The sequence below is a fragment of the Ambystoma mexicanum genome, chromosome 9 (assembly GCF_040938575.1).
Source record: "Ambystoma mexicanum isolate Mex_15411 chromosome 9, UKY_AmexF1_1, whole genome shotgun sequence".
Classification (NCBI taxonomy): domain Eukaryota; kingdom Metazoa; phylum Chordata; class Amphibia; order Caudata; family Ambystomatidae; genus Ambystoma; species Ambystoma mexicanum.
The window spans coordinates 1,432,080,538-1,432,098,926 of NC_090931.1; the positions used below are offsets into that span (position 1 = coordinate 1,432,080,538).

The following is an 18,389-nucleotide window of genomic DNA, read 5'->3' on the forward strand; positions in this document are numbered from 1 at the left end:
TGTAGGAGGGCCCTCCTCATCATGTGACCTAGTATCACCCCTTTCTGGAGCCTCCTCAGTAGGAAGAGGTCCGAACAGAATATGGAGTTCTCCTCTGACTTCTCAATCTAGAGGCAGTCATCACTACAGACTCATTGGCGTATTGTTTTGGTTTAACCTTACATTCCCTAAAAGATCAACACATGTGCTTCAGAATAAAGGCGCCCATCTACATCAACGTGTCAAAGCTTGAGGAAATGTAATGTAATGCCATTAAAGTCCTTCCTCCTGTCCCTTCATGGTAAGGAAGTCCTTGCGTACATCATCAACATGATAGCCATGGCCTACATGAATAACAGGGTGGCACGCACTCCATCAGCCTCTTGAGCTCCCTGGAGGATAGCTAGGCGGCAACATGCTCGCCTTGGAAGCAAGACGACATGCAGCAACACAGGTTCGATCCCCGCGTCCGCACTTAGTAACCTCTGGGTATTAAGCGCGTTATAAATAACCTATCATATCATACAATGTTTTTAGAACTTGGATGTGAGCAGCCTCCTCAGTCATCCAACTACAGGCTTATTCTCATGAGGCTGGAAAGGCTACAGTAAAGAGCCTGGCGGATGCTGAAGCAGGCAGCTCGGTGTTTATTAGATACCAAAGTACAGCTGTGAGCAAACTCACTATTACATTCAGATCAGAATTGAAATTGCTGCGTATCTAATGATTTATGAAGTACAAACACATGTTTATAGGGTAAGTTGCTCTATACATTTTGGAGTAGCAACATATATACAGCACATTCATTTGAATAAATTAGACGAAAACCATTCTACATGAGAAGATGGGCCAGCCTTTGTATATATAATCAGGGCATTGCGTGGATGTTCAGATAGAACGTTCTAGAAGTTTTTTTTCCTTAGATTTTTACTAGGCCATTCAGATCCTTCTCCACATGACAGAAGGGCAAGGATTCACTTCATGTCACATCTTGCCTGTTGTGGCACACGCATAGGTGGTGAATACCCACACATTTCCACTGGGCCCAGTGGGTATATAGGTGGCTTTGATTTCCGCTTGACATGGCTTCAGGCCATGGCCAGTGGCCACAGTGGGTGTCTTATGGGATGTCGAGGGCCCCTTGCCATGTTCACAGACCCTAGCCTGTGGTATTCCCAATGGCCATGCCCCATGGAAAGTGGCCTGAGCATGGGCACATCAGGTGGCTTGGAGTTGCAAAGAGCGGGCATACCCATTGGGCGCAGGGGGTGCCTAGGAGGTTTGGCCATGTCTGCTGGTCACAAAGGGGAACATGGTGCTGGCATGGCCAACGGCCATTTCCCTGGCACCTGTCCACTGTGCATGGCTGAAGCTTTGCCGGGTTGGGGCATGTGGTATCTGGGAGGTGCTTGGAGCATGGCTTAAGGCCATTCCCAGCCAACGTGTCCACTGCATAGGGCTGAAGGCTACGACCATTGGCCACATTGGTGTTCCTGTGGGAGATTCAGCATAGCCATAGCCCCAGATGCGATATCAAAGTGCCCACTGGGCACTGTAGATATGTTAGCCTATATCATTACGAATAATATAACTGTATCTTGGCCACTGGCATGCACTGCTTATGATGTCACACATGGAGTTGAAACTAGCATGCATGTACTCACAGTTACTGCAGGACATGAAGAAGAAAAAAGATCCAATGATTAACAGCAGTACTCCACAATGGTTATATTCACATTAAATTTGATCTGAGGCCCAACACTAAACAAGCCCCAAAATATCCAATAGTTGGTCCAGGGTATTATAATTTGTTTGCTGAAACTGAATGGTAGGCGTTGACAGAGGCATTTCTGTAACATTATAACTACGCCTCATTACCCACAATGCTCCTACAAGCCGACACTCTTCGAATCTTTTTTTGTTGCTCTCACGGAGGACATTGAGTCGAGGCACAGAAGCAATAACTGCAGCCAGCAGCGGTTTCGAGGCTTTAGCACAGACAATCGGCTGTCTCAGGGTCAGGGGGTAGGAGCATGTCGTATGAGAATGCTAAATATTGATTTCGCCATTGTATATCAAATCTTAGTGCATTTTAAGCCCCTGGAAAAGCCACACTTTCGCGTATGTCCTAGGTGCATTTTGACTTTCCCATGGGTCGGTAAACAGCATGTCATTGCCGGCCTTGAGACACTGTGGAAGAGACTTGCTGGGTGTGTACAAGGTTTATACCCAAGACTTTAAAACGTAGGGTGGACAAGCGCTCGGCCACATATGCCAAGGAAGCAGATAAGGCTGACACCTGAAAGTATGGAGGCCAATCACAGGGGTATGGCGATCCCAAGGAGATAATGTCTGGAGGGGGTGCCTAAAACCGGATGAGCCTACAGACTCCACTCACAGTGAAGCATACTGCCCACCTCTGGCTGTTTTAGCCAGAGAGAGACCCGCTAGATGGAAGATGCTGTTGCAGCATAGCGCCGACACATCCTGGAGGCAGGAATGTGACGCATACGTGGTGGGCGGAGAGCATGTTGAACGCTGCCAAGCCCAGGAGTGCTGACAGCCACAGGTTTGAAGGTCTTGAGAGGAGGAAGACCAAATCACGACTGAAAGGTAAGACCGACGTGCCAAAACCACGGCGCAAAGTGCCCTGTTCCAGTGTAGAAGGAGTAACCGCCTCCCCCCAAACAATGCCACCGCAAAGAAGCAGGTGCGTGATTCTCAGCAAGGAAAGGGAGGAGGACGGTTGAGCTCTGTGGAGTTTCAGTAGGAAGCCAGAATGCTGAGAAAGCGAACGGAGTGCCAGAGACCTATGCACTAACAGAGAATGAGAGAGAAAACTACAGAAATAGACTGACATTGAGTATATACCCCCTGAACTCCCACAGGGGGTTATTAGAAACCAGAGAACGAGTGAAATTCCAAAAAGGGGCAAGCTTGAAAAGTATAACCCGCGACAGTTATTATATAACAGAAAGAGAACACAATACCCAAAGAGAGTGAAGTTGAAGGCCACTGCCCTTGAGGGCTTCTGAGATACCAGTAAGCAAAGCCAATACCAAAAGGGAACAAACTTGAAATATATAACCCGCAAAGGGTTCATAGAAAAGACAGATTAAGAGAATTACCCAAGAAGGGTCCAGAGAAAGAAAGCGACCAAGAGAAGGCTAAACATCTCAGCCACTCAAAGGGTGAGGAAACCTCCAGTATTTCAAAACCCCAAGTAGATACAGAAAGACTCTGTGACGACACAAGAACTTAGTGTTGGCAATAATTTGAGACACTAGAAATCCTGGGCTATTTCCAGAGCCATTGTTGGGAGGGAGTCATGCACCAGCCAGCATACACCAATTAAGGGGAATGAGAACATCTTCTCTGGGCTAAGTTAATGTTTCTTTGTTAGTGGAAGGGTCAGTTAGATATATAGGACAGGTTTAGACTGAGGACAACTTTGAGTTTGCTGCAACATCCTGCCTAGCACCTTTGTTATTTACGTAGAATAAGGATTCTCCACAGTAGCATAAGGGCTAGGTGAGGGCTTTTATTTTACTTTAATAAAACTCTGAGAGATGAAACATGTCTAGTTGTCCGTGTCCTTCCTCTGACTTTCCACAAACCCCTCTTCCAAAGACACACTAGCACCACAGGCCCCAAAATGTGCTGTCGAACAAACCACCTGTAATCTTGCAGCTGAGGCTATATTGCGCAAAGACCACAAAAGTCCTGCTACCGAAAGGTTGTTGTCTAAACTCTGTGTTAATCAGAGCACAGAAAGTCATGGTGGGAAAAACACGGCATAGACAAACATGGTGCGGAAGAGTATTGGGCCAACAATATGGCATTGGGAGACTTCAGGCAAGAGCTTCTGAGTTTAAGTTTTAGAGGCTCCACCGGCCTGGAATGACCTTCCACTTGATCTCAGGTCACAGACCAAGCTTGAACCTTTCACAAACAGATTGAAAACGTTGATATTTGCATAATGTACGCTCCTGGCCTTCCTTTGTAGTTCTTCTCTTTGTTCTCAGTACTTGAGTGTTTCATTAACCGTTTGCTTTCTTGTTTATCAGTGCCCTCATGCCTAAGGGTCCATTGTGGTGCTATACAAATGATTAAAATCTATTTGAAATTTAGGCTGAATCTTTTTGTAATGAAAGAAATTAAAAAACTAATACTGGAACAGAAGATCTCAAATGCCGCTTCTGTCAGTGTCAAGATGAAATATTAAAACATCTAGTCTAACACTGTACCGACCTGAGAAACAAAATACTTGGGTCAGGAGCTGAGAAAAGGTATGACTTACAGCAGCGGAGAGTGGTGGATGAGGATGCAGAGCAGTAGCTGTAAAAACCTGTCAATAGCCCTTACATTGTTTTTGGAACAGATGCAGAAAAAAACTGATGGAAGTTGATATAACACTTTAGCAGAATCAATAATGGAAATTAAATAAAAAAGAAAAAAAAAAGAAAACAAGGGGAAACCATAAAAGGAAAATGGGTAACGCTATATGAATTGATGAATGGATTTACGATGTTTTGATTATTTTTAGTTTAATTTTAAGTTATGTTTAGTTATAGTTCATTCTCTTTTTTAAAAAAGTTTGTAATAAACTAAATAAAAAAATAAAATAAAAAATGATTAAAAGTAAACTAAAAGTGGCATGCGGAAAAGGGTCAAGAATCATTTCTAAGCCCACAAAATTATATTGAGCTGGGCATTCCCAGCACAAATGGGAGTACAGTCGCAGGATTTAGTCAAGGAGAAGACACGCTTAAGTAGCACTCTCCCCGCCAGACCTCAACAGTACACTGACATGCAGCACATTGAGGACACCTCCTTTCCATATGGGGTAGGTGAAGAAGAGGAAGACGATGAAAATAAGCATAATCAAACTAGGCCCAAACACATTGACACACAGTTGCCATGTGGACAGCACAGATCCCCTAAACTCTCATTTGCACAGTCTATGGCAAATCCAGGCACAGAAGGAGAGATGGAGGAAAGCAAAAGGGACTGCAGCGGCCAAGGCAGCAAAGGTGCCTCGTGCCAGTATCACACAGCCACAGAATATACAGGGAGAAGACCCCCTCACTGAAAGACAAGAAGCGGAAAAGGCAGGACAGGAAGATGTAGAAAGTAAATGGGATGATGACCCCATGAACCCATTCAAGGATAGATTCTAACTTGATAGACTTGATGCCATTTCTAACTTCCCTCACACACAGTGATGCAAGTATATTGCATTCCTAAAAGAATACAGGAGGTCAAAGATGAAAGGGGTTAAAGTATTAGACAAGCATTTGCTATTAAGCATTGAATCTCTACAATAGATTCTGGTAAGAAGCGATTAAAGTATACCATGATGGAACAAGCAACTCCCAGATATGTTAACCGTTCCTGGGACAAAAGTCACCCAATAGACAACCCGTTGTAAGAGCCAAACGCTGGCTCCCTGGTGGTTGCAGCTAGGAGGAGACTCATTCATCAAAGTCTGAAGCTGCCAAGGATAAAGAGAGCAAACATATATGTGCCATGGGAAAGACAATGGCCACCACTGTGGCTTCCCATTGCAGTCCTAGGCTACCAGGAAATACTGTAAATGAAAGTACTAGTGAAGCTAATGCCAGATAATATGAGCTCAGACTTGGGCCATTCTGCAGAACAGACAGCTAGCCTCTAATACAATAATCAGAATTAGTGCTTGGTTGCTACGGAAACATCATGTAGACAAGTTGTAGATCCAGCTCTAATCAAAATGTACACCTGGCTCTGGGTAACAGGGCTACAGCTGGGGACATAGGCCACACTCTATATGCAGAGATCCCTATTACCAATGTGAATTTCATAATATTCTCCCCCATTCTCCCCAGTCTAATATCTGTTTTTAGATAAGAACTTGACTGTTTAAAAGCATATACTGTTGTGATCCTATACATAAACTGTAATCATTATACTGTTTTTCAATAGATGTTTGACAACTACAGCAGATTAACTATGTACAATTGTTATAAATTGACCTTGTTTGTTGATCGCACCCAACATTATAGGCTATTATCTTTAGGACATCTAGTGCCTAGTTTTTACATAGGTCTGACACTTAGGTTTTAACCAGCTGACAAATGTCAGCTCAATAGAATGGAGGTGATGGTTCTTTGAGCTCATTTATAATGAAAAATATTTTCTTATGCCCTTCAATATTATCTTTTGGAACTACAGGTCAATTTCTACATGTATTCTCTTATCTTGTTCATGCACTATTATCACTAGTATAATGGTTGTATTTGGTTTTTCTACTGAGATCACTACTTAATGTTGGCACTCTGGGTACTCTTGGTGTTGTAAAACACAGCACAGTTGCTTTTTCTTTTTTCTTCTTTCATTCTTACCTGCCACATAAGGTTGTTTACTTGTTTACGTTATCCCGCTTACAATGCTACATCAATGATGACATCACGACATCTATAAGAAAATGGGAGTCACTAACATTGCATTTTATAATATGGATTGAGATAAGGCATGAAAGTCTCTACTGACCTATTCACTAGGGTACTTTTGATATGAATTACACAACATAGATTCTTTTTTCAGTTCTTACTTGTTAAGTTATGGTGTCCACGTCTTTACGTTATCACGTTTCAGAGGTCACCTCCGTAATAACGTCACTAGACTCGTCAGGTGACGGCACTTAATAGAATGCTTTGAGACGTGGAGAGAACACTTGTATCAGTGAACTCACAGGGTGTACTTTTGACACAAGTGTTATGGGTGTGCATCTGCACGCTCGGATTGTGTATCACAATATTTCCGCTTTAAGCTTAAGATTGGATTTCTAATTCGTTTTGCGGGGCTACATTTTCTTCTACACAGATCCAGTTTCTTTACTGTTGGCACCCAAAGACATCAGGTAGTCCTCGAAAAGAATTTTATTGAAAGTATTTTCATTTCTATTTCTCTTAATCAGTGATTTTATCTCAATTCGGTTACCATTGTGCTGCTAGATTCTAGCATTCTTTCTGTTTATTTTATTTTGATCTTTCATCTTCAGCACATTGCTTGAATTATTTACCAAGTTACAGCCTTTATTTATGATTGATATCGTTTTTATAAATAATCTCAAAATACATCACGAGCCCTATAGAACTATTGAAACAGTGTAAATTGGTTATTTTATTTTTCAATATAGTTACCCAACCTTCAGCGTACAACCTTGGACATTTCGAGTCGTGAAAGTGGTTGTCTGTATTAAATTAGAATTGATCTATCCTAAACCTGAATACAAAGTTTAAATATGTTATTGTCTCTTACTTGACAGTTTGATTGACTGCTCCTGATGAAGGGAAGTTCTGCCAAAATGTGTTGAGCATTGTGAATACATTTGGATACATACTAAACCATGATGGAGTTGCATGTTCTTATAATTTGTGCGAAGGTTTACTTCAAATGTTGTCTACAATTATTTCTTTGAATGGATTTAGTGACCATTTCTTGAATAAATTGAAGTGAGTAGAACCTGGTAGTTGCTAGTTCCAGGATGTGCAGGGGACGGTGGTCTCTCAAGTTAGAGAGCCCTTTTTTACACCAACTGCTTGATGTCCGTGGTATAGAACAGTTCATGTACAGTATTTCTGGTCTTCTTAATAGCATGGACCCCGAGCAGGTTGAGGTCTCTGAAGAAGGTGTTAGTTGTGTTATTGATTGATGCTGTTGTGATGAGGTCTGTGATTTCATCAAGAAAGGGCTTGTTGGTTTGGGGTGGTCAGTAGATCAGGTGGAAGGTAGCTGTCTGAGCGTGATAGGAAAGGCAGTGACAAGTGAGAAGTTCCATTGATTCACATTTGGGGTGCTCCTAAAAGGTGCATGTCCATGGGATCTTGTGGATAATAGCACACCCTCCGCTAGTCTTCCCTTGCTGATTCTTGTGTTGGATGTTGTAACATGTGAGTTTAAGGACATCCAGAATGATGTGTGGAGGTTGGGGTCTATAATGTCTCTCTGGTAAAGGATCAATCTAGGTTGTAAGTGGTGATGAGGTCAGTACTGTCTGCTGAATGCAGTACTGCAGAAAGAGCATTGATGAGCATGAGGTTGCATTTGTGTTTTGGAGGTAGAGTGTGGGTGGTGATGAGAGGGATGTGAATGTGATTCAGTCAGTGGAAGACCATGGAAGCTGGGTGTGTACTGGGTATTTTTTCATGAGGGTGTGGATTGGAAGGGGTGAGTGGGGTGTGGTGTGCATGCTGCTGGGCTGGCTTGTCTAGGATGTGAAAATCATGGGTTCCTGCCCTTTCCAGGCCCTGACAGGACCAAACAGGAATTGTCTTTGTCTTCATTGCTCTTAATTTCGGATGCCTGTTCGAGAGACACCCTGTGATCTAAGACTTAATAAAAGAAAGAAAGCAGTGGGTTAAAACAGTAAAATACAATCAGGAATGCTCTGCCCGCACACATAACTAACCACCCACCAATCTAGATAGTAATTTCTAAAGCTACAAAATAGAACTCAGTTCACATTTTCAGGAACATTATTGGATAGATATACAAACCATAGCTGGCTCACAAGTCGGTCAAGCAGTGCTTTAAAATGTATTTACCTGTACCATACACAAACCCTCCCACCAAGGGTTAACATTACTCACTAATCTATGCATAGCACGTTCATTGAAAACAGATTCACAAGCCCCAAAAGACAAGTGTTATTTACCAGTAATAGTCTTTCTTGAGCTTGTGTATGTTATTATAATCACACCCTCCCCTCTTTCCGGTACATAAATAAATGTAATATCAACTTGGATTTAAAATTTTGATTGTAGAGCTTTGAATTGATGATTTGTAGTGTCATCATCATTCATTAAGTGCACATATATGAGCACATATTACCTCACAATTTACATACAGGCAAAGAATGAACAATATAAGGGTGTTGCCATTGAGGAGCATTGTGGGTAGCCTACACATGTAGTGCTGGGGTTAATGTATAGACATGTCCCTGTCAACCCTTTTCTTTCAGTTACAGTAAACACGTTTTAAAACTCTAGACCAACCTATAGATGGCAAACTATGCATAGCACGTGATTCTAATTTGGTATCAAGATCCACAGCAACTATTACTGGTAAGTAACATGTGTTGCAAGTGTGTATGTGTACAAATATCTGTAAAGAGTTAAATAAGACACTCAACACTCCAGCAGTGCCGTCTTAAAGCAAACTTCTGGAAATCCTAAAACACTATGGACTGGATTTCTATTCTTATGCTGACGACACCCAGATATTTATACGAATCACCAATTTTCAGGAAGCATTTAACAAATTGGAGCAATGTCTGACAGAAGTGAGCAGGTGGATGTCAAAGAATTATCTACAGCTTAATGCTGCCAAGACGGAACTTATACTATTTGGCCCCAAGCATCTGCTGACGGCTGCTAAGAAATTACCTGTTTCAACATTGCTGGGCAAAATCTTGAAATTCGTATCAAAGATTAAACATTTGGGATGTATGTGGCAAGAAGATCTAGGCAGTGAAACACAGGTAGGAACAAAGAGTAAAGCAGTCCATTTTGTTTTGAGATTGCTACGTCAAGCACTTCCCTACATACCTAAGGAGGATCATGCTTCTGTGTTCTGTGGTAGGGGCACTAACTAGTGCCCATCTTGACTATTGTAATAGCCAACTGCTGGGCATCCCTTCGAAACAGCTTCAGCGGGTTCAGAGAGCTCAGAACGCGGCTGTTAGATTGATTTTTAAATTACATAAATCTATTCATATGTCTCCATACCGTAGGGAGCTACACTGGCTCTCAATCGTTGACCGCATTAAATTTAAGACAGCCTGCATTATCTTCAAATGCATAAATGGAATTGCTCCATCTATATTTAAGAGAGCTAATTCAGCCCTATCATCCTATGAGACAACTACGTTCCAGCGACAGTCATCTTTTGAATATCCCTCACTCAACCTATACATCTCGAGGTGTTAGAAGATTTGCTGTCTTTGGCCCCAAGCTGTGGAACTCTTTACCGCTACAGCTTAGAACCATGAGTACTCTTCTGCAATTTCGTCGAGCACTGACAAATTTTCTCTTCAGGTAGATGGCCCCCTCATCAGGGGACCCTATATTTAGTCATTTCATCTACCTCTGCTGATACCATCTGCGCCAATATACGATTTAGTTCGTTATCTGCGCTTTACAAATGCAAAAAAATCAAATCAACTTAATGGGGCGGCTGTTGGCTGACAACAAAATGAACATAGTATTGGCAAATGTACACTGGTATGTTGGTAAATTCAGTGTCAATTTATGCTCTAGAGCAATACATCATTAACTGTTTGGTGATTATTTCTGATTTCATATCTTTTTCACCATTCAGCTGTGCACACATTCTGAAGACATTCCCCTTTGTCCTTGTGCTTCTATTAAATATGAAATGTTTCTTACATTCTTGAAAAAAAAGCATTGTCCCATGTCTATCAGTCATTAACATGGTTTGTGTGACTGCAATGCTGACATTTACATTGAATATTTCACATCGCACATAGATCTTTTCACTATTATGAGGGTAATGGCAAACAAAGCAAAATATCGCTGGATCTCCAGAAAGTGTGGTGGATCGTGTCTCTCTTTTCAGCACTGCTTGATATATTTCTTGCTTATCTTCTCATCGGGAGACTATGTAGAATTCCGTTACCCAGAATACACAGCAGATGTTAAAATGTATCACTCAGAGATTTGGTTAGTCTAAGCATTGCTCTAGTGTTTGGAAAGGTTTCAAGGGTGTCATACACAAATAATAACTTGTCTGCACAGTTTCTGAAAACAAAATTCTATAAAAATATATGTCCAAGTTAGAGAACAAAGGAGAGCAGGGCTAGTTTTCACACTGCCTCAGACATTATTTGTATATGTTTTAGAGAGTTGCAATTTTTCTTTTCCACTAATACAGGGCTAGAAGTCACAGAATGCATTGAAAAAAGGGTTTGATGACTATCGCTTGATTGACATAATGTAGGTCATGTATTCTCTATTTGATTTGGATGGCTGACCAAGCCCTGTGCAGTATGGTGCGGCATGTCCCTGTGGAGCCTCTGTGGTCAGTTTCAGGGTTAATGATAGCTGCAATGGTGCTGGAGTACTGCTAATGTCACAGTTGCAGACCGACTGTGTGAAATGAGTACTTTGGCGTGACAGGAAGAAGACCAAATTGTGCAGAGTGCTCTAAAGGCACAAACCACTATCCCTTACAGTCAACTAATCACTGGATAGTGTAAGGTCAGTTGGGAAGTCCCGTAGGAAGGTTAGTCAGATAAGGCATTTGGCTTTTGGGGTTCCTTTCAAGTATAAGGCAGAACCTAGACAGTAGGGTGAAACCTTCTTTATACACTAACATGGAGAGAAAGGAATGCCTGGGTTAGGGTGAAATTGGTTCTTATAGAAGACAGTGTGGGATGGCCCTAGAGCCCTGCCTGAAATTACAATAAAAACCTTTCAACTGTCTTCGGGCGTTGCAATCTTCTTTGAGCCATCTGAGACATGTGTCAAAAGTGGGATCCCATAGACTCTGATACAGAGGTCACTGATTGCTATCCAGACTGTTAAGGGTTGAGAGACTCACAAATACATCCCAAATCCTTATGAGAGCAACCCCTGGGGCCATGGGTGTGACTTTTACAGGGATCGCAAAGTCGCCATCCCACCCAGAAGGCCAGCCGTTTTTCGGATCAGGTTACAGATGGAGATACAGGAGGGGCCCTAGGGCAGAGTAGCCCCAAAAGTGGGATTGGCCCATAAGCATTCCGTTGAGGTGGGAGCCAAAGTTATCGATCATGATTACAGAGAAGAAGTGAAAGTGATCCGGCTGAATCTTGGGAACACTTCTTATAGTATGAGACGACGCCAACCCATGGCTTAAATTTCGACTTCAGCTCTCTTAGAATTTTTATCTAATCTCTTCCTTAAAAAGATGAACACTATCTCTAAAGCATAACTCCTGACTAACTCCATACCTAAACGATAACCTATCTAACTAACTTTCCATAGCTAGGAATTCACCGGATCAGAATTGCACTAGCTAATAAAATTCAGTTTAGTTCCTCTAAATTGTTACCACTTTTAGTTTTATCAAGGAATTTCAATTATCTGACCTTCTCTCCACTTTCTTCCACAGAAAAGAGCATGCCCCTGCTGTGTGCACAGCCTGATCAGGAGTAAACAACTATTCTTGCCCTATTGGGATACTTTGAACTATTCAAAGAGTAGAAGTTTCTAAACAGCCATATATCAATATGCATATGAGAAATATTATTTATTTCAGAAAACAAAAACGTATCTTCTGGAAGCACTGCTCTCTGTGCGGAGATACCACCCTCAAGCGCAGATGCTCATAGTGCAGAGCAATGATAATCCCTTTGAAGGCCTTGAGGATTGGTAGACGGAGGAGGCTGGAAAAAGGGAGCAGAGGGAAATGCCTCCCTACATCCCAGCCCAAATCCAAGGTTCAAAGGTGGTTGTTTAAGGCACGTGCACTGCTTTTGAAGTACAGCCTCATGCACCACCTGCACACTTTGACAACTCGCGTCCATACTAGAGCAAGCTACCAGTCCAACGGTTCCATCTCAGGTTCCCTGTAAATATTGTGTTAAGGAAACAGTTGCCGCTCTCCTCTACCGCTCATGCTTTGTGAACAGCTTACTATCTAAGGCAAGACATATATGCCTGGAACCTGTCTCTTCACTCTGATAGGGTTCGGAGAGATGCATATTTACAAATGTGCAAAACAAGGGGGATTCTGGGAGTCCCTCTACCGGCACGAACATGGCCCATTGACCTGTTGTTCGGGGGATGGCCCCCTGGAGAGTCTCAACCAAGTCTTTAGCTCACTGTCCCTTATTTACATATGTGCATTCAGAGCTATAAGCTTTGACAGCCTTTCCTTTCAAGCACAAGTAAAAACATACAAATCAGTATTGAGCCTTTTCAATTGCATGATAAAGAAAACCCATGTTCAGTGCAAGTGACAGGTAAACGTGCTGACTTGGAGCCAGACGAACTTGTTTAAAATCTATTTCTTCTATGCGAAAAAGCACATTAATTGAAGAACTACTAAAGGGTCCCCTTCTATCTTGTATTGTTTAATGATCTTTTGCCTTAAAGGATTGCTTTGTGCTGTGCTAAAGTAAACGGGCATATAGTCTGTTATTTCTCTTCCTTTAATATACATATACAGAACAAAGATTCAAAAAGATGCAAAGTGGTTTACTTAAATACGTTATTTTGAAAATAATGTATTACAGTACTGTAATAGAAACCTATGCATGCACATTCCCGTAGACAGCATGGCTTCTTAAATTGTAAAATGGGCAATTAAAATAATTCTTATTTTAAAATATCTAAATGACAGTAAATCTATTGAAATGACGCGATGCAAAGAACAAATGCTGACTCATGCACTGTCGGTCATAAGAAGCAGATACTAATGGGCTGCATTTATAATTGGTGGTTTTACACATCCTGAGCTGAAGTTGCTTATGTAAACCTTTGCCAGCATGCATGAGAAATAGACCGAACGACGGAGATAAGAGGAAAGAACCTGTGGATGGGGTGGAACTGATTTTAGGGGGTGTTTCTAAGATGGCCGACAAGCATGACCATATTTCTGGGACAGGTGCCAGACTAACTATGTTTCAAGTAACAGAGTCAAATTGGCTTCAACGCAATAACAGGACGGCCAGTGCGACCCATTAAATAAATGTCACCCACATATTAGGATTGGCTAAAAGGGAACAGGAGAGGTCTTACACCTCTATAAAAGAGCTGTAAAAGACAACATGGACAGATTTCACAAAAGCAGCTGGAGAGCCATCACTTTAGGTGCAGATGGAGGCAAAGCTTGGTGGACTCAGTTGACCCCACAGGACTTGAATGCCTGGCTGGGTTAGAGCAAGCAGCTAATTTAATGGATAAGTCATGACTGTAGTTCTAGTCTAAGGGCCTAGAATTGGCACTATGAAAGTTTTGCAAAGTTTTGCAAACGTTTTCACAATTGTTTTGCAATGTATATTTTTCTTTTCCATGGTTACACCATTAAGAGACACTGTGATATATGTTTGTTAGGTAAGACTTTTAACTTCCCCTTGCTGGTACAGCACTTGGGCAGATACCCAAGAACATGCGCATCTTAATGAGATGCAAATGGACAATGGTGCAAAGATGCACCTGCGAATTAGTGCATCTCATTGCGCTGCATGCATTCAAGAAAGAAAACAACAAGAAATGCCCTGTGTGCAAGAGTGCATAAATTGCAGTGCGTAAGATGCTCAAATATGTGGGCATTTAATGGCACATCTGACGGGATGCTCATGTTTCTGGGACATCTGTCATAGGCACACTAATTTTGTGCAAATGCCACCCTGACCATCCCTTTGTGCCACAAACATGCGCATCTCATCAGATGCTCTAAAACGGAGTTCATCTAACCTAAAAAACACAAGTAAAGGATTTCAGACCATTTGTTTAAAGTTCGTTCTCTTTTTGTCTTATTGGGATATTGAGTCAGAAAATAAGACAATAATACATATTTTTTAACTTCAGCTGTGTGGTGAATCTGCTTTGTAATGTGGATCACTTCCCATTGGGTAAGTATATATCAATTAAACGCCTCCGGTGGTAGTTATGCCATGTCATTCAAGAATGCCATAGAGCGATGTCTATGACTTTTGATGTAGAGTAGGATTATGCAGTTAATTCACATCACTATGTAAAAACTACTAGTCTGATTTCTAGCCCACCACTTGTAAAGCACTCTACTTACTAATGTCCTCTAATTGTTCTGTCCATATCTTTTGCAAGATGTTGAACCTCTGATATTGCGGCCGGTATGTAGATTGGCATCATGTATTGCCAGAGCACCTCTGAGGACACTTGCTTGTCATGTACACTCACTACCCAGTGGCCTGATCAAGGGGCAACCACCTGTTGGAGTCCTATCAGCCTTAAACTGTTGTGCTATCGCATGATACTGATGGAGGTAACTATCTGGTGTAGCTCCATAATAGTAAGCATAGTATCCATTCATCATTATTTTGCAAACATCACACATGATCTGTACATGCAAGGAATGCCAGTGTCTCCTGACCGCAGGTGTATGAGGGCCACATGGGTGCAATTAATGGCAATGCAAATGCACAGTACGCAGGAATGTCATAAAATGCCCTTACTATTCCTGCCTTGGTACGTGTATAGTGAGGCATACCCATTTATACCCTGGCAGATATAAGGATTACATATCAGATATGGCATATGGCCCGTGACTGTGACGATAATGATATACCACTGTGACGCCACTGATCCTCTGGAAGGAGGCTGTGGCAAGCAATGCAAGGCTGAAAGTACCTTGACTAGTGTGGTTGTATGACCTGGCTCAACTGTGGGTGTAGTAAGGGGTACTGCTAGTGTGACCTCTTCATCAGCCAATTGAAATAAGTCGATCCTCCTCCTATATATCTTTTCCCTCCTCATCAATATCCGCTGCAGCATGATTTCAGAATGTGTTCCTGTCTCTCGACCAAAGTTTGGTCTTATTTTAGTGTGTTTTTGCATCTGCTCTGCACTGCTCTAATCTATAGGCAATTATGCTTGAAGTGAGGGCACAACAAATGCTAGAATAAATGAAGGACTACATAAATAAATGCACAGTTAATTAGCTGCAGAAGAGGCCCAAGACAGGGATACCACTTTAACAGCCTACTCCAAGTTGCATACACTAAGAAAATATATACATTTAAAAAAACATATAAACAGAAATTCATTTGATTAAGCACTATATCTCCAACAAAATAAATTACAATTAACTCCCACACAGAGGGCTTTCTGTAAGTACAATTACTTTCAGCCTATTACACATCCACAATGTCTCTATTAACACTCTGAAAATGTCTTTCTGTATGCACTTTGGCCCGTGCACATGGGCTGTCCCACTAGTGCTAGAATAAATGAATGAGTACATAAATGAATGCATGGTTTCAGAGATGTTGTGTAGGGATAAGAGTTTTATATAGTAGAATCTGTTCAACTTGGGGTAGAAAACTCTTGAATTGTATTTGTCTAGTGCTTTCCACTGTCTGGTTGTGCCGGTAACAACATTAATTTTGCCCATACAAGTTTGTAAATTAAGCATTAAAACGTGATTGATAATGGACATTGGGTGTCTCAGTCAACTCCATAGCTTCTGTCGCATTTTTTAAGCTCAGCAATACATTCAATATCAACTGCGTGTTTCCTCCCCCTTGCAGACGTCGGATAAATCCCAGTCGGGCACTCTTGAAGGGGAAGAGTTTGTCTTCTTTTATAAAGCTTTGACCCAGCGCGATGACATCGTGGAGATCTTCATGGAGTTCTCCAAGGATGGGAAGAAGCTGACTCTGCTGGAGTTTGTGGACTTCCTGAAGGAGGAACAGCTGGAGAAAGACGGTGTGGAGGAATACGCTATGCAACTGATAGCCAGATACGAGCCCTCCGAGACTGGTAGGACCCATACATGTGCACCTTGACTTCCTATCTATTCTCTCTGACTGATATGGGTCGAATGATTTTGAAGCAGTGCCTTGATGACTTACTAGAAATTTACAGTAGCGGGTAATCATCTTTTTTCAGCAATAACATGTGAGGTAGACCCACCTCTGGATTCATAGCTTTTCAAAAACCTGTCTTAATTATTCATTGCATTGTCCCACGCTTTGGAGGCATAAACAGCCCTAGTTCCCTGAACTCCCTGTACATCTGCCAAGCTCTTAGGCAAATGCAAGGGCTGGTTATTGCATAGGACTGGGAGGGTAGGTGCAAAAAAGACTGTAATCTGAAAGCATAGGACTCTGTGTAATGAAGATTACAGGTAAGTAATTAGGGCATTTTCTCCTTACGTATTTTACTTGTCCCAGTCGTAAAATGAGGACGTACTTTGTGCCATGACAGAGGCAAAACAGAAACACTGCAGTAACATTGTTTAAAGAAAATCAGAACACAGATAAGCACCAAAGCAATGTTTGTCAGCCAAGAAAGTGAACGCTGAGTAGCCAAAATGTTAGTGATTAATGAAATTGTACGGAGATGCTTGGGGTAGAAAGCATCTACCTCCAACCTTCAGTGTTACATGGATGACGCAAAGCTTTCCTTCAGGCTACCCTCTGCCGCCTCCTTTTCCTCACTCATCCCTGACTGTCTGTCCACAATTAAGTCATGTTGTGCTGCAAATGACCTCTGCCTCGATGCCAGTAAGACAGAGATTGGCCTCATCGGGACCCCTGCTCCTGCATTCCTTCTTTCTCTCTGGCTGGCCTCCCTTGGCCCTGCACCTCCACCTACCAATGAGGCAAAAAATCTGGTGGTCATTTTTGACTCCACTCTCTCCTTCTCGTCTCACATCGCAGCAATTTCTAAAAAGTCCCACTACCAATTGCACCTTCTCAGAGGTATCCTACATTTTCTCACTTGCCCCCAGAGACTTACTGTTTCCAGAGTCCTGGTCCTCTCTAAGCTGGACTACTGCAACAGCCTCTTTCTTAACCTTCCTTCTTCTACCCTCCGTCCTCTTCAACTCATCCAGAGCAGAACTGCAAGACGTATCCTTGGCCTCAAGCCCAGGGACTGCATCTCTGCGGTGCTGAAAACCCTTCACTGGCTCCCTGTGGCTGCAATGATTAAGTCCAAGACTCTTTGCATTGTCCACAAGTCGTACTGAGGCTTGGGCACACTCTATCTACAGCACTCTCTCCCTAAATACTCTCCTTCCCAAGCCCACTGCTCGCCTGTCTCCAACTCTCTGTGGGTCAGCTGCTTCTGCAAGCAGAGACTTGGGGGGAGATCTTTATCCACTGCAGGTGCCTCCATCTGGAACAGCCTCCCAGCATCTCTCCATTTTGAGCTGGATCTCCTTAAGTTCTGGAAACTCCTCAAGACTTTCCTCTTCGCCTACTCCTTCTCTCTCCCTCTCCCCTGCTAACCACTTCTTTCTGCTCTCTCGCTCTCTCTCCTCTACTTCTGCTCAGTTTCGCTGACTCGCTGCCTGGTGTACCATCAGAGCCTCACAGGTCCCAAGCTTTCCTCTCCAGTCTCCTGCAATGCCCCTGGGCCATGCGCTTGCCACAGTATTACTGCACTTTGGTTATGACCCTAGAGAGTGGTACCTCTCTGCACTTAACCCATGTTCTAACGGTACTGGGTGCACTTGGTCCCTATTCCTCCCCCACACACTTCCTGTTCTGTGCACTGCATGATCTGAATGCACCATGCCTCATAAGATTGTTTGTCTTGTCCTCCTTATGTCTTCCCCTCCCATGCATGGTTGCACTTTGAAACACTTGGGTATAAGTGCATCATAAATATACAATCAATCAATCAATCAATCAATCAATCAATGCCTAACAG

General features: G+C 42.4%; 1 protein-coding gene across 1 annotated transcript in view; it reads left to right on the forward strand.

Annotated features, from left to right (window-relative positions):
* Window positions 1–18,389, forward strand: part of PLCD4 (phospholipase C delta 4) — a 679,750-nt gene that overhangs the window by 373,181 nt on the left and 288,180 nt on the right. Inside the window, exon 6 of the mRNA XM_069616847.1 lies at window positions 16,259–16,490. Within this exon, the coding sequence (XP_069472948.1) occupies window positions 16,259–16,490 (232 nt within the window). The remainder of the gene's footprint in view (window positions 1–16,258; window positions 16,491–18,389) is intronic.